Consider the following 20,588-nt stretch of genomic DNA (forward strand, 5'->3'; position numbering starts at 1 on the left):
CATGCACCACCCTTCCAAAATCCCATTTTGCTTTTATTCAAGTAATTCTTACTTTGCTCAACCTTGTTCTTAGGGTGTATGTTGATGGTCAGTGTGTGTGTGTGTGTGTGTGTGTGTGTGTGTGTGTGTGTGTGTGTGTGTGTGTGTGTATATATATATATATATATATATATATATATATATATATATATATGCGCCAAAGAAACCATGAGATACTTTTTTTTTTTTTTTCCGGATCTGGGGACCGAACCCAGGGCCTTGCGCTTGCTAGGCAAGCGCTCTACCACTGAGCTAAATCCCCAACCCACTTTTTTTTTTTTTAAAGATTGATTTATTTATTCATTCCATGTATGTGAGTACACCGTCACTGTGTTCAGACACACCAGAAGAGGGCATCAGATCTCATTGTAGATGGTTGTGAGCCACCACGTGGTTTCTGGGAATTGAACTCAGGTCCTTTGGAAGAGCAGTCATTGTTCTTTAACCACCGAGCCATTTCTCCAGCCTGAGATACTTCTCTGAAGTGAAAAGGGTGGTATGATGTTTTGAGAGACCAAACCATGTAACTATAATCACGGTTTATTATGTTCTTTTACTATCATTAATGTTTTATTGTACCTAATTTAAACATTCAGCTATTATAGATATATATGTGTAGGGAAAAACCATATACTTCTGGTTTCATCCTGTGCCTAGTTTGATCTATTAGAGCTCTTTGAGGGCACATCACACATATAGGTGGAACTACTGTACTGATATTTCCTTGGGTCTGATGAAAAGTTCTAAGAGTACAGTGGCAAGTTCAATCTCATTTTATGCTGTTGAAAAATATGGGCATATGGAAAGGGAGGACAAAATCAGAGGCCCATCTGAAGCTCTTGTAGTGACTAAAACATTGTGTTCACAAAGGAAATATAAACAGGAAAGGGTAATAGGCATTTATACTCCAGAAGAGGAAGATTTTGTATGTTTTCATTGTTGAACTTTGCATTTTTCTATATTGTCTAAACTGCCTTTTCTAATTGGAGAAAGCTAATTTTTTTTGTAAATATATTTTCTTAGAACAAAGAAATGAAGAAGAAACCTTTAGATCTTAAGAAATCTGCATCTGCTTTAAAGTAAGTGAATTCATGTTTTCATATGAAAAATTAATGTGTCCACGTTTAATTTTTAAGGCTGTATCTTTAAACATAATTTAAATTTAAATATTCACAAACTTCAGTTTTAGACATTTATAGAATTTAAAACTAGTTTTTTGTGTTTTCTAATTTTTTTTCCTTTTAAATAGAAAAGAGACAGATGCTTCAAAAGTCATTGAAAATGTCACTTCAGCTTCTTCTGGTAAGTTGTAATCTTTGTGTGTAGAGGTCAGTAGACGTCCTCAGATGTCCGTCCTTGCTTTCCACTTGTCAGGATCTCTTATTGTTCACTGTTTGTGTGTTTCAGAGTAGCTGATCCTTAACTGTCTTAGGATTCTTCTGTCTCTTTCTACCAGTTTGCCTTAGGCATGTTGGGATTACAGATGAATGCTACTGCATTTAACTTTACATGGATCCTGGAATGTGAACTCCGGTCCTTATGTGTGTAAAGGCAAACACTATCCACTAAGCCAACTCCCCAGACTGTAGCTTTTAAAACTCACTCAAATGAATGTATTTTGTCAGTTTACTAAAAACTTCTTGCAAAATAATGTTAGGAAGATACTTACTGAGCCTTAAATAGTGATGTCCCAAACAGTGATCTTTCTACACAGCCTTGCCTACCGTAGAACTCACTTTGTAGACCAGGTTGACCTCAAGCTCACAGAGACCCTCTTGCCTCTGCTTCCCTTGTGCAGAGATTAAAGTTGTGAGCTACTACACTTGGCTTTCAGGAGACTTTTAATCATGAAAATTTATATACTTCTCCATAATTAAAGAAAAGGTGAATGAATCGTAGACTTCCATTCAGAGTAAAAGATGGTATCTTTTCCTACCAGGACAGGCGCTGATGACTTGATAAAACTTTTCTAGGATGGAAATAGAGGCCACTTAACTATCAATTAATATTAATGAAACTATTTGTACAATCTTTCTGATGGAAAGTTCAATATTAATAAATTTTACTAAATGAAAGAAGGAAGAAAAAATTGATGTTTGTGTACTCTTGACAACTTTTATTCTCAGAAGTACTGTCCTCCTCCTTTGAGACAGTGTCTCTTGTTGACCTTGAGCTCACCAGTTAACTTAGTCCCCAATGCTGGGATTATGAGTGTGGGGTGCCATACTCAGAGTTTTTATATGATTTTTTTTTTTTAGGAATCTAACTCAAATCCTCATATTGCATGAGCAAGTACATTAACTGAGACACCCCCAAACCTAAAAGTGTGCATTTTGACTTGGTCAAGTCTACATCTAAGAATTTTTTAAAGTAATAACTCCCAGGACAAAAGGGAATGGAGGCTACAATGCTCTTTGAAAATTACTCCAAGGTCGGCTCTTACCTAAATCTGAATGTTATTTGTAATGTGCTATAGAAATACTTTTTTTTTTCATTATTTTAGCCAAATCTGGACAAATAAAGTCATCTACAGTCAAGGTGAACAAATCTGCAGGTATGTCGGTTTTATGTGTTCTAGGCAGGTGCCTCTTCTACTGATCTATACTGCGTGTCATAATGGTTTATTTTTATTAGGATTTTAGTTACTAAATTGCTGAAGAACTACATAGGCATGTATTTCACAAGATAAAGTATATATTCAGTAATATATATTAATCTTTGAGAACTATAGTCATTTAGTTGTCAGAATGAAATTTAATATAGAGTACTCTGATATTATCGAAGATAACTGGAGAAGCATTTTAGGGAATGAATATCATAGTTTTTTCCTTCCTCTTTCATTCATGACTGATTTTTATATTATATAGTTGTCCGGATAATGCACATACAATTTTTATAAGCTATAGTTCTTTTTTTGTTGTTTGAAACCGCATCCCATGTATCCCAAATGGGCCCTGAACTTGCCATGTAGTCGAGGTTGATCTTGAATCTTGATCCTCCTGCTTCAACCTCCTGAGTGCTAGAATTACAGGTGTGTACCACCATGCCTGGCTTACTGTAGTGGGTTTTTAAGTAATAAAATTTCTTTCCCTTTACCCTGGTGCATTCCACTATTCTCCTTTCCTTCCTATTTTTGCTAAGTACCGGTTATATTAGAGATATTCAGGATAAAGAGTAGTATATTAAATTGTCTTTGTGTTAAAAAGGGAAATGCCATTGTAACTGGCAGATTTGGAATTTTCATGTAGTCTAAGGTGGTCTTCTGAGGTCATCATAAAGTTTTAGGAAACGTTTTGAGATTTCATTTATTTAACAAACAATTTTATTTAAAGTTTGTGGGAGTCATTAGGTTGGGAACTAAAACTGCTAGCTTCCATTAACTGCTGGGAATAAATGCTAGCTGGGCATTATTTCCTTAAGTTTCTCGCATCCTCATCTAAGTGGTAAAGTGATTTGTCCATGATAACATGTATACGTAAAGAAATCTCTTAACTACTGGCTTACTGAGGTTCAGTTTATCCAAAATAGCAAACTTGTAAATTGCTAACAATTTACTAGTTAAGTGCTGAACTCTTAGGGATTGGTGCATAATTTATCAATTATGGACAGGGATACATTCATATATTTTAAGACATACAGTAAATGTCTGATATTGAAAAAGTCCATATATATATATATATGCTTCAGTATTAACTAATATATATTTTATATGTACATATATTTATATATGTATACTTATATATACATATACACTTGTAATTAAGATTTTGAGACAGGGTCTTACTATGTTTCCCAGGATGGCTTGGAACTCCTAAGTAGCCCAGGGCTAGTCTCAAACTGAAGAGATCAGCCTGCCTCTGGCTTGTTGAGTGTTGGGATTAAAGGGGTGTGCCACACCTGGCTATGATAAAGTTTAATTTGTAAATTAGGCACAGTAAAAAATAAACAGTGAGCTTATGTGAACAGTCTTTATGTGACCTTACGTATTTTTAAATGCATTTCATGAACTGTGACCCAGAGAATCATACATTGAGAGCCTTTGTATAGTTGCTTTTGGAACCAGTGAACACATGAGATTGCTTTGTGTCCTCACCCATTGTATTTTAGTTTTTAGCTTATTCATACATTCAGGGAGATATATTTAACTATCCTACTTTCTAGTAACCAATATCTCTCTCTTAAAGAAATTATAGCTAGAGGTTCCAAATTATGATACCATTTTATGTTTTGAATAAAATATTGTCATTCTTGTCGTTTTTTAATGAGGTTCTTTGGAGATTGATACTAGTTTTGTATCAAATAAAAACAGTTTTGACTATAGCTTTTGTGATTTAGGGAAATCAGCGGGTTCTGTAAAATCTGTGGTTACGGTAGCTGCGAAAGGTAAAGCTTCTATCAAAACAGGTAAGACAACTGAGGGAGAGAGGCTTATTAAATTTATTTTATGAATTTAATGAATACATTATTGAAAGCAAGTTTAGAATTTATTCAATAATTTCTAGTATCTGATAACACATTGAAGAATTTAGCAGTCTTCAGTATTTAAATTTTACAATATAGGATTTTTTATTTTTTGGTACTATGTTCTTTAACAAAAAATACATTTCTGTACCAGTCTATATTCTGTAGCAGTATATATTATGGTTATATACTATATATGCAAGTATATGACTATATGGATCAGCAGTAATATGTTCATAGGTTTCTCTGTCATTGTCCCCTTTAAATGGTTTAATCTTCCCTCTTTTGCTCTTGTTCTAATTGTTATTTCATACTCCTTTCCACAGCTTAAACAGTTAATTTGATGCTTGTTAATTTAAAACAGATTACTTTCCCTGATAAAGAAAACACTTTTTAACATAAATGTTGTACATTGACATTAACATAGTCCTATTAATAGTATCTTTTCTAATACTGAATATCAAGAAGCTTTTGTAGACATTTCAAAATACATATTTTTAATTCTATATTTCACATGAGAATTAAACTTGGGACTAATTTAAGACCAACAAAAAATGTTTCAACTTAAATTTGGTTTTAATATTACTTATAAAAATTTGAACATAAAAATGTAATAAATTGCTTTTCAGATAAGCTTGAGCTATTTATTTCTGATATATTAAGATGAAATATGCAAAACGAGTAGGCTTTTAATCTTAGAGTAATGGTTTAATTCTACTTTTAAAAGCAAAATCTGGAAAGAAGTCTCTAGAAGCTAAAAAGTCTGGGAATATCAAAAACAAAGACTACAATAAACCCGTGACTGTATCAGGTAACCATGTGCTATCACTCAGTGGTTTTTTGTTTTTGTTTTTGTTTTTTTTTTTGTTTTTGTTTTTTTGGATTTTCTTGCTTTATATTCAAGATATATTTTGAAATTTTCTTTAAAATTCCTAAAGGCCTGTTTGAGATATCTCAGTTATTAAAATGTTGTTGAGTATGCAAGCATGAAAACCTGTATTTGGCTCCCAGCAACCCACATAAAAGCCAGGCATAGCACACACCTGTAATCCCAGTGCTGGGTTGGGGTGGGGACAGACAACATAGGCAAATTCTGGAGTTCATTAGCCAGCCAACTTTGCTGAATATCTATTTCTAGGGTCAGTTAGTAAGACCCTATCTCAAAAAATTAAGGTTTGAGAGCAATGGAGATAGCCGTGGAGATGTTGTCCTCTGACTCTGATATGTATGACACATATGCACATGTATGTTTGCACACATAGAACCACACAGCCTCAAAGGGATTATTTTGTTTTTCAAAGAAGTTTCATTAGCATTTGAGAATCTAAAGTGATGAAATTACTAGCTTAGATTCCAGTTCAGATTCATTAGTTTAATTATAGTATTATTTTCTTGAAAATTAAAGTAGTCTGTTTTATGCAGCAAACTCTGAAGTCAAGGCTAGTAGAGAAGACAAAGCCACTGGAAAGACTGCTGTGGAAACTACTTCAGGTAGGCCAGTAGAAATTTTATTTTGTGCTTTATATTTAAAATTGAAAGAAAGTACTTTTAAGAAAAGAGATACATGTGTATATTTTTCTAGTACTGGGGTAAAATCTTAAGTCAAATTAGGATTCAGTTTATACTCTTGTCACTATATCCAAGATGTATTATAGCTAGTGCTTCTTTGTGGGTTCTTTTTTTTTCCACCGTTTTTCCACCCTTTTTTTACCCTTTCGACCCCTAACACTACATAAGAGAGATAAAAGGATAGAAAGAAAAGGAAAGATCCCTGAATAAAAGTCAGAGGCCAGAAAGGCATTGATGTTGTCCTTAGCCTACCACCTGGTAATTTAGGGGGTCAAGTTTCTTTGGACAAGTTTGATCTTCTCATCTTCACTGTCAGGATATTCAATTTCTTCTTATTTCTTTTTTGTGCATGACAGTTTAACAAGCCTCAAACAATAACCAACCAGCAGTCCACTCTGCCTCTTGGGACCCTAGCATTTATATACCCTCTAAAAAAATCCCCACAATTCCAAACGGAGTTCACACAGCAGCAGAAATTATCTGCAGCTGGCAAAATCATGCCCCTGCTAGAGCACGAGGCCAATCACAGTCAGCTGCTGTGGACAGTCTGAAACAGCCTCATCTCCCACACCTGTGATTAAAATGAAAACATATTCTTACAATGTCTGTCTGTCTCTGTCTCTGTCTCTGTCACTCTCTGTCTCTGTCTCTGTCTCTGTCTCTCTCTCTCTCTCTCTCTCTCTCTCTCTCTCTCTCTCTCTCTCTCTCTCTCTCCGTCTCTCTGTCTTTCTGGGTATGGGTGTGTGAGGAAACCAAAATTCCGAAGTTGTCATTACAATGTACTTAAAGACTGGTATCCTAGAAAAACAAGGTCCTCTAAACTCAACTGAGCAGAGCTCCTGTGGACTGAGACTGAAGCAGGAAGCACATGGCCTGCATGAGTGTACACCAGTGTCTTCCGAGTATACATTGTAATTTTCAGCTGTTTCTTTGCCTTGTACAAACTTGAATATATTTTTGTTTTATCTTACTATATTTTATTTTGCTAGCATTTTGTTGTTATATGTTAGAAGCTGGCTTTCTAATGAGAGAACGAAAGGGAGTGAATCTGGATGGGAGAGTGGGGGATGTGGGAAGCAACTGGAAGAAGTAGAAACTAAATCATTTTTCAATAAAAGAGGGAAGATTTGGTGTTCCTCTTATACTTCTTTCCTACTGTTTCTTACCCATTTGTCAGTCACATATGTCCAGATAACTTATTTAACTTACTGTGGAATAAAGAGGAACCTTGAAGATTGCATGAACTTTTAAAAATTGTGTTTTTATTGTTTTTTTATTGTTTTGTTTTGTTTTTTTTTTTTTGGTATTAAGGTGCTTTGGAGGCCACAGAAAATGAACCAGTGAGCAAGGTCAGTTTTTTTATTTTATTTACATAGAATTCTTAAAGCAACTATATTCACCTTTTGGCATGGCAAAATATTTTAGTCATTTTTAAACTCTTTAGATATGGTGTTGGTTTAAAAACCTTGAATAAATGTATATGTGTTTATGAAGGTTACTTTCCTCTGAGAACATGTTAAGGCAAATTTAGTTTGGAACAGATAACTATTTTGGAACTGAAAAAACTAGAACCTGTACACATTGAAAATTTGTTTCGTTTTGTTTCATTAGGTGATATTTGTTTGAGATAGGCTTTCTTTGTATCCTGGACTGAGCTTGAACATGCTATGTTGCAAGGAGAAACCTGGACTTTCATTTCCTGCTTCAACTTTTTTAGTGTGGTTATTACTGAAGTGTGTTACCACACTCAGTTTATTCATTCATTGGCTTAAAATGTAGGGTTTTGTACATGTTTTGCAAGTACATCACTAGCTGAGACAGTTTCTAATAATCCTTTTTGACATTTCATTTTTTTCTAGCCTTAAAATGTGAGATCTGTGAATATTTTGATTATCAAGGCTTATTGTTTGTACTGCATTTTTTTTTTTAGAGAAACAAATGATTATTTATTCAAAGGGCATAAATTTCACTTTATTTTCTTACATTTAACAGTATATTAACAGTATATTCATCTAGATTTCAATTGTTAGAATTTAAGGTTGCTCATATGCTTTGCCCTAATTCATTTTTATTTAATAATCCACTGAGTAAGAAATCACTGAATAGGATGTCGTAGTTTAAGAAAAGTATTTTAGGGCTAGAGAGATGGCTCAGTATTAAGGGTACTGCCTGCTCCTCCAGAGGTCCTGAGTTCAAATCCCAGCAACCACATGGTGACTCACAACCATCTGTAATGTGATCCAATGCCCTCTTCTGGTGTGTCTGAAGACAGCTACAGTGTACTTATATATAATAAATAAGTCTTTAAAAAGAAATAGAAAAGTATTTTAAAACACTGGTGTAATGGGGTCAGTGTAGTACAGCATTCCCATAAAGCTCTTTAGAAGGAGCCATATATAAACAAACATGAGAGGCTGATTGTTAGTCACTTGTTTTTTTAAAGCTCTGGCTTTTTGCAGGTTGTTTTAGTTAGGGTTTTACTGCTATGAACAGACACCATGACCAAGGCAACTCCTATAAGGACAACATTTAATTGGGTCTGTCTGGCTTACAGGTTCAGAGAGTCAGTTCATTATCATCAAGACAGGAGCATAGCAGCATCCAGGCAGGCATGGTGCAGGAGGAGCTGAGGGTTCAACATCTTCATCTGAGGTAGCTACTGGAAGACTGACCTCTAGGCAGCTAGGAGTAGGGTTTTAAAGCCCATGCCCATAGTGATACACCTATTCCAACAAGGCCACACCTCTAAATAGTGCCACTCTCTGGGCCAAGCATATAAAAACCATCACACAGGTTTTTTTGTTTTGTTTTCCTTTCTACCCCCTAAGGTCAAAATATGCCAAGTTTACCATAGAGGTTCTGGAATTTTCCCAATTTCTACAAAAGGAAAAGCGAGTGTAATGAATGAGAAAATCAATTTAGAGAATAAATAGCTGTAGAACAAAATAAAGCAGTAAAATGCTTACTTGTTGGTATAAGGATCATAAAGGGAATAGATGAACTTAAAAAATACTGCCTGGGAGAGATTGATGTTCAGGAAGATGAGAAGACACTGGTTTAGATGTTAGATCTACATGTGGCATTGTAAGGCACAGCATATGTGAAGGAAGGAGCTGTGGTCAGAGATAGGGGGATACGAATTTCTATTTGAAAACAGTAAGCCAAAAGGAGACTGATGACCTGGACTAGATGAGAAATGGTATGTCTGTAATTCTTCTATGTAATTGAAAATTGTAAATTTTCAAGTTCTAAGGGTGTCTAAGTTACTGTTCTATTGCTGTGACTGAGACATTATGACCAGTCAACATACAAAGGAAAGTGTTTAACTGGGGGCTTGCTTACAGTTTCAGAGGCTAGTCTGTTTTCATCAGGTTAGGAAGGATGGCAGTTGGCAGGCATGCACGCACTCCCACCCCCCCACCACAAACAGGAAGCAGAGAGACTAAGAATGGACCTGGCATTAACCCCTCCAACAGGATCACAACCACTCCAATAAGGTCACACCTCACCTTCGATATCAAACATTCAAATGTATATTATGTATAAGCCTTATGGGGCCTTTCTCATTCAAAAAAAAAAAAAAAAACAAAACAAAACCACCATTAATTTGAGACCTTATCAGCCTCCTGATGTATTTGGCTTTCCTTCCAGTAGTAAATAGTAATCACTTTCTTAATTTGTTTTGAAGGAAATGGAGGAAATGAGTGTAGTTTTTATTTCTAATTTGCCTAATAAAGGATATTCTACAGAAGAAATTTACAACTTAGCAAAACCATTTGGTGCTTTGAAGGATATTTTGGTTTTATCATCTCATAAAAAGGTAAGAATTTATGATAACTTTATATTATAAGTATTTTGATGGGGTTGGGGATTTAGCTCAGTGGTAGAGCGCTTGCCTAGGAAGCGTAAGGCCCTGGGTTCGGTCCCCAGGTCCGAAAAAAAGAACCAAAAAAAAAAAAAAATAAGTATTTTGATAACACTAAAATTTAAAAAATACTAAAAATTTTAGGGATTATCTGAAAATCTCCTTTTAAGCTAGTGATTTAAAGAAAAAGAAAAAAAAAACCCAACCTTTTTATGTGTTGTGTTGTGATTTTGAAACAGGGTTTTACTTGTACTGGCTTTAAACTCATGGTCCTCTATCCCAGCCTGGCTTTATAATCAGCCAGTCTCAATCTCCCTCTTTCCCTCCACTCCTCTTTCCTAACTATCTCAGGGGTCGGGGTGGGGTGTTAGGAATTGGACGTAGGGCTAGGTACATGCTTTACTGCTAAGCTATAGCCCTAGCCTAACTAAGGGATTTGAAAATGAAAAACTTAAGTATCTTCTACTTCAGTATTGTCCTAATTAAGTATAATTGGTTTTGGTTTGATTGTTTGCTTTTCTTTTTCTTTTTACAATTTATTTGGAAAGCTGGGGTGGTAACTTAGCAGTTAAGTGTTCGAGCGTCTCTTCCAGAGGACCCAGGCTTGATACCCAGCATCTACAAGACAGCTCACAACAGCCTATAGCTACAGTCCTAGTGGATCTGATGCCCTCTTCTGATCTCCAAGGGCATGTGTGTTGCACAGCCATACATGCAGCAAGACCCCCATACACACTATTTAATTTTTTTTAGGATTTATTTTTATTTTGACATCAATTTGAGTCTAGAAACTGTTTAATGCCTATTAAATATCACTAGTAGGACAACAGAAAGATTAATAAATATTGGCAACTCAGAACTACCTATCCAGTTCCAAAAGATACAATAAATACCCTTTCTAACCCATATGGGGTCCTGTATTCTTCATACGGTGCACTTAAACTCATACAAGCACACAAACATAAAACTATTAAAATATAAACATAACTATTACAAACATACAACTATTAAATATACAAACATAAACTATTAAAACTATAACAATATAAAACTATTGTTTTAAAAATAGCTCAACAAAATTTCTTGTTAATAAACAACTGTGGGAGGTGCTGTAATAACCTTACAGGAGGGGAGATTTCTGGAAAGAATCTAAAAGTATTACTCTTTGGGCAGTGGAGGTCTTATGACCCAGCCAAGTTGGCAGTCACTCAATTTTTTAAAGTAGTGGGATACATGGATCAGGACCATCAGCTAGTGTGTTTACAGAACAGTGGCGAATACAAGGTGAGTTATATGCAGTTTTAAATTAAGTGTAATGGTTACACAGCTCTCTAGACTACTGAATTGTACACACTTTAAAAGAGGGGAAACAGGATATGGATCATAGCTTTCTTTTTATAGTTTTATGTCTTTATTGTTATTATATGAATATTTTGCTTTCATGTATGGTTGTTTGTCACATGTGTGCCTGGTCCTTTTGGAGGTCAGCAGAATGCATCAGATTCTCTGCAACAGGAGTTAAAGGAGGCTGTGAGCCATTGTGTGGGTATTGGGAATCAAAACTGGATCTTCTGTAAGAGCAACCTGTACTCTTAACCACTGAGCTGTCTCTCCAGCCCCCTAAAGCTTATTTTTAGATACAGGTTATTTGTAATGTTTAAAGGAAGATGAAAAAAGAAAGCACTCTATTCTTTTGCTGCACAATTGTTTCATATGATAAAGTAAAAGGAGAAATTTTGAGCTTTTAAAAAGAATTCAAATTGATAAGTTTATATTGTAATACCAAAACATCTACTAGATGTTTATTAGTAAATATCTACTAGATATGTCTAAAAATCTAAGCCAGCAAACCAAGGTATTATCTGCCCAGATTTGTTTAGTATTGAGTAGAATTATTAAATACTTGGAGATAAAATACTTTTCTAAAATTATATAGATAAATACCAGACTTTCCTACTAGTCGTTTCCCCTTGTCTGTGAGAATTGTGTTTCAAGACCCCTGTGTATGTTTGAACTTGAGAGGTACTGAACCCTAGGTATTCGGTATTCTTCATATTTCATGCATACACAGATTTAACATCTCTTTCTTGTTAATGAAGCATTTCTATCCCACACACTTTAATTGTGGCAGTTTAAAGGACTAATGCAAAGCTAGCACACATTTCTTTCCTCAACTTTATAATCTCAAGGATTTTTTTTCTTACCATAATTTTTTTTTACCAAAATCAGCATGTAATTTATCTTTTTGTTTTTGAGATATATTTATTTGTGTTTAATATGTGACCATGTATGTACTACAGTATATGCATGCAAGCCAGAGGGCAATTGAATTGTGGTGGTTAAGCTTGGCCACAAGAACCTTTACTCACTGAGTACTCATACAGGCTTCATGCATTTTTTTTCCTCAGTCTGTTATGCTGATCACTTTTGCTTTTTCATTTACAGGAAGTACCTTTGAGGGCTTCTTCTTGGTGGTTATAATTGTTAGCATCACTGTTGTTATACTTTGTGGCCATGATTAAAATAAAGGTTCCTTGAACACAGGTTGCTGCACAAGTTGATAACAAATGATCATTAAGTCACTAATGGCCAGGTAATATAGTGTGGACTCACTGGATGAAGGGCATATAGTTGTCCCAGGCACAGTAACTAGAAATACCATTACACCACTTATGACAAGTAATTTAAAGCTAAGGACTTATTTAAATATCTTAAATATTTAAAAAATAATAAAACAAAAATGTTTGCTTATGCTAAGTACTGTTGTGAATGCAAAACATAAGACTTTTTATTGCATTGAAATAGTTCCTGGTTTTAATTCCAGTGTCCCAGGGTCTGGAATAAAACCCTATATCAAAAATAAACAAACAGGGTGGGCATGGTGGCACTACCTTTAATCCCAGCACACGGAGGCATAGGAGGACCTCTGTTTGGCTGTTACACAGAGAAACCCTGTCTCAAAGAAATAAAACACAGCTAAATAGACAAGACTTTTTCAGTATCAGTTTTATAATGTGTTTTGCTTCTCTTTTTAATATTGCATATAGATTCACTTATTTCCTGCTTGTTGTTATGTTAATTTTAGCCTGTGGACTTTGCTATAAGTCCTTTAACTCTAAGAAAGAATTAATTTTTAATTTTTATAATTTTTATATTTAAAGGCATATATAGAAATAAACAAAAAATCTGCAGATTCTATGGTAAAGTTTTACACGTGCTTCCCAATATGCATGGATGGAAATCAGCTCTCCATAAGCATGGCTCCTGAGGATGTAGATTTAAAAGATGAGGTAAGTAATAGACATAAACCATCATTATTCCTAGATTTTACTAAATTTTAAGATCAAATTCATTATTTTTTATTATCTAGTTTATTGGGGGGGGGGGTCACAGTGTTTTCAAGCTATAAAAGTCTCCTTTTTCTGACCACTGAGCCAAGACAGAATCCTACTTAAAAAAAAAATTAAATAAAGGAAATTGTTCTTGACTGCCACTTTGGCCGACAATCAAAGCAGAATACTGGCAATTGTCTTTAATTTTTCCTCCTCATTTGTCAGACTTAGTCAATCAATAAACCTTCTGTGTTTTAGGCATATGAAGCTTGTCCCCTGTTCCTCATTGTTTAGTCTTTTAAAGCTGCCAAAGTCCTAGAATCACTCCTTATGCTACTGTGTGTTTTGCTTCCTTCAGGTACTTTGACCACAAAGCCATGATCCCAACATGAAAGTCAAATCTGTTCAAATTCAGCTTTGACTGATGCCAAAAACATTTCAGTGTCCGTACATCTTAAAAGGAGATAGAATCTCATAGAAGCTGGGAGAAATGAAAATTTAGGAAACCTTTTCCTGATAGTCATCCTAACCTGTTGGCAATAGTTGGATTGTTATACGTGTCAGTAGTATCAAAGAGAAAAGGTTTAAGAACTATATTTTAAAGGAGTAGGACTTATGCTACCTGATTTTATGGAAGACTGGATAACACCTATCTGTGTGGCTCTTTGTGTAACAGATTATGATTGAGTAGTAGCTTGTGGATGAGTCAGAGCTTTTACCTTTTACTTTTGAATGTTTGGCTTTCTAGGAAGCTCTCTTTACAACTTTGATTCAAGAAAGTGACCCGGAGGTAAGTTTCACATTTAAATGCTTTTGTTGACTGGTTTATTTGAAAGGGTTTTTTTTCTTTTTAAGAAGTAAAGTTGACTAAGATATCAGATGGCTCTTGGTAAAAATGGAAAGGGTATCATAGTCCTTGATACAAACATTTTTTTTATACACTGAAATGCATTATAGTAGCCATATAGGTGATATTTGAGGATTTTTTTAGTGAGCATAGAGGAAATACAGATCCCTTTATTACTAAATGCCTAGGCCATAAGCTTTGGCTCATTCCCTGACTAGCTCTTAACTTAATAAACTATTAACTATTTTCCTATGTTTAGTGCTTGATTAGTTACCCCTCTTTAGTTTTGGCCGTCTTCTTCCTTTATTTACCTGTTGGTTTATGTCAGTTTCCTCAGTCCATGTGTTTCTCTGGCTCCCTCTTATTTCCTACACCTCAGCTTATTGGCCATTGTCTTTATTAATTGACAGTCGAGGTTTATAAGAGATTCTCTTATATATGAATCAGATATAAAGGTCTTTTCTGGGCCACATGATGCTCTAAGTTTAATCCCCACACTGGGAATGGGAAGACCACTGTAGTGTTAAATTAATGCTAACCAGTGAATTATGGTTTAATTTTTATCCTTTTTTTCCACATTATTTAAAAAAAAACTCCAATAAAATACAGGCAAATATTGATGAAATTTACAACCGATTTGTACATCTTGACAATTTACCTGAAGACGGACTTCAGTGTGTGCTTTGTGTTGGACATCAGTTTGGGAAAGTGGATCGCTATGTGTTCATGAGTAACAGAAACAAGGTAATTATAGCCTGTATGCATGTTACAGTCTGCAGCTTCTAACTTGTCTTTTGAGTAGAAGCATCTGTAAACATTATTCAACCATTATAATACATTAGAACAGTTTTTTTGGACTGTAATTCAAAAAAAGAAAAGATCTCTCTTTAGTTTTTAAAGAGAAATAAGATTCACAGAGAGAGCGAAGGAGCATGTCTTACCAGAGGGCTACATACATTAGTTATATAACCATGCATGGCAAAGCTTTTTTACCCTCATAAAGTGAAGGGCATGTTACATCGGTTTTTTAAAAACCTCTTTCTAACTGTAAAACACTGATTTTGATCTACTTGTCAATTTTATTTCATGATTTGACTTCTGTACTTAAAATTTCAAACTAAAATTGTTGATTTTTTATATTTAATCTGCTTTCTATATTTATTATGTATTGCAGCTATATATCTATTATAATTAGTTTTCTTTTATGGGGTCAGTGTTCTCTTGTGTAGCCCATGCTAATATTTAACTTTCTACAGTATTGTTTCTTCCTCCTGAATCTCTGGGCTAGCGGGTGATATTCCTATCTAAAAAAATTTTTTTTTGTCAGTACTATATTATTTTAAAAGGCAATACTTTGTATCAAAACTACTTTGTAATAACAAAATAATAATAATTATAAGTATGTTGCAAATGATGCAATGGTATGGTAGTGACCAAATGTGCCTTATAAGCCGATTAAGTAACAGGCAGCTACTGATTTTCTTTGATAAATAGAGCCTGTCTGGTACTCTAGATAAGGCATGGCATAGGATGGAAAGACAGCACACAGGTGCCACATAAGCAATCTGAACTCTAAAACTTTGCACATTAGTCCTGCATGGGGTTTTGGTTGTTTGTATGGCCTTGGGGTTTTGTTTGTTTGTTTGCTTGTTTGTTTTGTTGGTTGAGGGGTTGGTGTGTATATGTTCTAATTTTTATGGATTTGTGTGTATTGCCATGTGTGCCTGTGTCTTTGTGTGTATGAGGATAGAAAAGGGTGTCAGATTCCCTGGAGCTGGGGTTACCAAAAGTTATGAGCCACTCAATGTGGGTACTGGGAACTAAACTCAGGTCTTCTGGGAGAGCACTAACTCCTGAGCCCTCTTTCCAGCCCCAGACACTAGTCTTCTGTTTGAAAGAAAGGAGTTTTAATATCCCTTTGTTTTGCTTAGTATTTTTAATGCATTTGTAAATTATGTATTTACCATTTAAACTTTAGTTGTCAGTTCAGCTGCATTGGACATACTTTGTGCAACTATCGCACCACCATACAATTCTATAACTTTTCCTGTCTTCTCAAACTCTCACTTCTTGTGCATTAAACAGTAACTCTTTAACATCCAGACCATTCAACTGGCACCTTGTGTCTGTTTCTAAAAATAAAAATAACATCTGATGCCATAAGGAATTTTAATTGTATTTCCTGTTTTGCAGTTGTTTACTTTACTTGGTGTGTATTCCAGACTCATTGACCTGGCATATATCAGTTTCTTTTTTAAGACTAAACAGCATTCTGTATTTTTAAAAATATAGTCTATATTTTTAAAATTTATTCATCAGTTGGTAGACATCTTTTTTAACTATTGTGCCTAATATTTCTTGAAATGTAAGTGAGTAAATAAATGTTTTGGGTCCCTGGTTTCAGTTCTTCTGGGTGTATATTAAAAAGTGTAATTTGTTAGATGACATCCTAATTCTACTTGTAATTTTTAAATTCATACTTTCTAAAGGTGATTCTTCAATTAGAAAGTCCTGAATCTGCTCTGTCAATGTACAATTTTCTGAAACAAAATCCACAGAACATAGGTGACCATGTGTTGAGCTGCACGTTATCTCCAAAGATGGACTCAGAGGTAAGTGGTGGTTGTTGTTGTTGTTGTTGTTGTTGTTGTTGTTGTTGTTTTTAAATCAGCTTTTGTTATTTTAGAAGTTCAAAAGGTTGGGCTGGAAAAATGGTTCAGCAGTCAAGAGCATTGGCTGTTCTTACAGAGCACCCAGGTTTGGTATCTAGCATCCGAGTGACTCACAACCAATCACAATTTCTGTAATCAAATTCTAGGGAGTGTAGGGCTGCCTTTGACCTCAGTGGGCACCAGGAACACACATGGTACAGACTCATACATTTAGGCAAAACACTCATATACATAAATCTACAAAAAAATTTTTTTTTTAGATCCACTTGATAAGATATAATTGCCCACTTAAACATACAAAGCCTGGTACCATCCATCCCTTAGGAACATTAATAACAACCTGTAAATACACAGAGCAGAATCTTTTTTTTTTTTTTTTATTTTTTTTATTTTTTTTGGTACCATTAGTTTTGAACTGAATGATTCAGCCCTTTTTTTTTTTTTTTTCTTTTTTTTTTTTTCCGGAGCTGGGGATCGAACCCAGGGCCTTGCGCTTCCTAGGCAAGCGCTCTACCACTGAGCTAAATCCCCAACCACAGAGCAGAATCTTAACATCACCTGCCATGGCTTCTCACTCTCTCCTCTCTCCTGTCTCTTCCTTTTTCCTCCAGTCTCCTCCTCTTCCTTCAAACTTCTCTCCTGCCCATCCTTCCTTCTCCAATGACAGGCCTCCTTCTATCTTGTGCCTGCCTCACCTGTGACATCATCCTACATTTTACCCTTTTTGTCTAATTAAAAAAAAAAAACTTTTCTCTCAAATATAAGCTGAGCACAACTATTATCATTTTGTAATTAAGAACATAAAATATATCTAACATCCAGTCCATCACGATATCAGTTAAACAGAACATTTCGTTATCCATTCCAGCTTAAGAAAAGCTTAAAATCTGTATTATATCTTGGCTAGCTTATATACTATCTGATAACTATCCAATAAAATATGTATATTTAGAGTTAAACAGCCTGATAGGCTATGAGACTATAATGTCTTCAACCCCGTTAGAAATCTGTGAATGACCAAATATCTATACACAAAGGAAGCCTAACACGGCTTCCAGAACTGAGAGGTTGTAGAGACAAATCTCCACTAGCACAGTCCCCTGTTAGCAACATGTAAGCGCAAGTCATCAGCCTTCTGGCCCAAAATCAACTGACAGACTCTTGAAATGCAGATTTTGAAGGGCTGATCACCCTGTCTTTGCAGGGTTTATCAGTCAACTATTCTTCATAATTTGTCATTCTCTGGACAGTATTAGTCTGCAGATGAAACAGGCAGTTTTGTGCAGTGGCTGTCTAGCCACAAAGTATTGCCTCACCTGGAGGTACAGATGTTCACATTCTTCATTAAATCCACCAAAGGGGAACTGTTAGGAGCAGATATGTCTCAACAAAAGATAAATAACTTTAAATCTCAAATTTTGTGGATTTCTGACGTTTTTGAAAACCATCTATGTATATAAGACAATCTGGACTGTTGTCTTTATATCTTAATAATATCTTGAAAGTTCTCTCACAAAGTCAGCAATATGTTTGCTATTTGGCCCTTAACTCACATGTATAATCAACTTGGAAGTTTGTAATGACATTAATAGAGGGACTGGCTCTAAACCTTGTACTTTTGAACTTTTAACAAATAAATTCTATTTCAAAGCAAAGATGATTTTAGCTTAGTTATCAAATGAGATTATGACTGTATAATTCAATCTAACTAATTCCTCCTGTCAAATTACAAGCAGTTTTAAATTCCTCATAAAAACAACTTTAGAATAACCACTTTCAGCCCCCCATGTCCAGGGAATTGGGGCGACGACTCCTCTATAACTTCTTCAAGCTGTTGAGATATCCTTGGGGATTAGGGGGTAGGAAGAATGAAGCAAATACTGTAGCCGATGTGTCCTGACTGGACCCGGCTGAAAGTCCTTGAGACCAGGATTCCAAGTAGACAGACTCTGTAAAATACAACTCTCAAGACAAAAGTTTAGAATTGAGATATCTTTTTGTTTGATTCTCCTGAATAAATTTTTCAGGCGGTCTACCTCCATCAAATCTGATCAGTATGACTCTGTGAGGTTTCCAGAGCTTAATCACAAAGCACAAAGCACAAAGACAAAATCTTTCTCCCAAAATACTGTGTTCCTTAGTCTGAAATCAGAAAAGCTTGTATATTGCACTCTCTCTCAGAGTAATAATATAACCATAAAACTCAAAGTCACACCCATCATGAAGACTAAACCATTTTTTAAAAAGGAAGTAAGCTAAACAATGAGCCTGATAGGCTTTTGTACTCTATGATATCAAGAAATGAACCCAAAATTCCCGTGGAGCCCACGTTAAGAGAATTCGAGCTTCCTGTTGTGGTAAATATCAGAAGTAACCACAAACCCTCGCTAGCCGGAATCAACGAGCCATATGGCCTTTAGTGGGGTAATTCATAAAACAAACCAAATACCTTCTATCAATTCCAATGTCAATAAACAACATATCAAATCAGGACTTTTGCCCAAAATATCTCAGTCTGTTAAGCTCTCTACCCGGAGCCACAGATTTTTCTTTAACCTTAATAACTTCTATAATATATGTCTGCATTCACTCTCCTTGGTGTTACAGACATTTATCACAACTCTCTACTTGGAGGTAGTGACTAATTGTTCCCTATCTAAGTTCTGAACCATGGATGAAAATCCCCACCTGATTCAGGTAATCTCTTTACTCTCTTCTTTCTAAAAACAAACTCAATCATCTTTTAATAATACCTGTAATTAAGAAGTAGCTTGTCTAACTAGGATTCCAACCCAAAATTCCCGTGGAGCCTACGTTAAAAAGAATTTGAGTATCCTGAAAGACTTTCTAAACAACTTTCTTTAAAAAGCAGCTTTTAATCTCTAACTCTCTGAGCTGCCATTACTTATCACACAATAGGAGACCTACAGCCTGCCATCCCAGGTGGCTTCCCCGTTTCTTGTTTGAATTCCCGTGCTTAAGATATCACATGACTTAACATGGTGCTGGCCTCCTCTTAGAAAATAAAAACTTTCTCTTAGGATTACTAGTGGATTCTTGCCCATCACCTTGGTTTGCCATCTGTTGTTGTAAAAATAAAAGAATAAAAAAGTATGGGTTGTCTTTTACCCCCTAGGTCCTGCACCGTGGTGCCCCAAGATATCTGCTAGATATCTTGGCGGAAACACATCCCAGCTGCACACTTTCCTACACTCAAACTGTCACATAAAAGAACACACAACACGATAATCTTAGATCCAATTGATAAGATATAATTGCCCACTTAATCATACAAAGCCCGGTACCATCCATCCCTTAAGAACATTAATAACAACCTGTAAATACACAGAGCAGAATCTTAACATCACCTGCCATGGCTTCTCACCCTCTCCTCTCTCCTGTCTCCACCTTTCTGTCTCCTCCTCTTCTACAAAAAATTTTTAAGAAATTGAGAAGGCATAAAGGGATTTTATGAAAGCTCAAGATACATTATGAGTGTGATCTCAAGAATAGTCTCAGATAGTGATCAGACTTCTCCTGAGTTTAGATACTTCATTATTATGGTTATTTTAAAAATTGTTTTAATCTCTTACAGTCTTGATTACTATGGGAACAATACATGATATAAATTAGTAATTTTGAAATTTGTAGCTTCGTTGGGATACTGACTTGTAAAGAGACTTTGTATAAACTGGGTGGAGACATTGGTGGCTCAAGCCTTTAAACCAGCACTCAGAAGGCAGAGGCAGGTGGATCTCTGAGTTAGAAGCCACCCTGGTCTACAGATCAAGTTCCAGGATAGC

At 35.3% G+C, this 20,588-nt stretch overlaps 1 protein-coding gene across 20 annotated transcripts in view; it reads left to right on the forward strand.

Annotated features, from left to right (window-relative positions):
* The window catches only part of Zfp638 (zinc finger protein 638), a 119,117-nt gene that overhangs the window by 81,554 nt on the left and 16,975 nt on the right, over positions 1-20,588 (forward strand). For 11 of the 20 annotated variants that reach the window (XM_006236749.5, XM_006236751.5, XM_039107597.2 and 8 more), the window contains 12 exons: positions 1,063-1,118; positions 1,289-1,341; positions 2,543-2,593; positions 4,375-4,443; positions 5,228-5,311; positions 5,923-5,991; positions 7,381-7,418; positions 9,758-9,889; positions 13,096-13,224; positions 14,015-14,056; positions 14,723-14,857; positions 16,603-16,725. In XM_006236749.5, the coding sequence (XP_006236811.1) occupies positions 1,063-1,118; positions 1,289-1,341; positions 2,543-2,593; positions 4,375-4,443; positions 5,228-5,311; positions 5,923-5,991; positions 7,381-7,418; positions 9,758-9,889; positions 13,096-13,224; positions 14,015-14,056; positions 14,723-14,857; positions 16,603-16,725 (981 nt within the window). The remainder of the gene's footprint in view (positions 1-1,062; positions 1,119-1,288; positions 1,342-2,542; positions 2,594-4,374; positions 4,444-5,227; positions 5,312-5,922; positions 5,992-7,380; positions 7,419-9,757; positions 9,890-13,095; positions 13,225-14,014; positions 14,057-14,722; positions 14,858-16,602; positions 16,726-20,588) is intronic. The other 9 variants (XM_006236753.5, XM_039107600.2, XM_063286059.1 and 6 more) reach the window with 4 other exon arrangements.

Source organism: Rattus norvegicus, chromosome 4, assembly GCF_036323735.1.
Source record: "Rattus norvegicus strain BN/NHsdMcwi chromosome 4, GRCr8, whole genome shotgun sequence".
Lineage (NCBI taxonomy): Eukaryota > Metazoa > Chordata > Mammalia > Rodentia > Muridae > Rattus > Rattus norvegicus.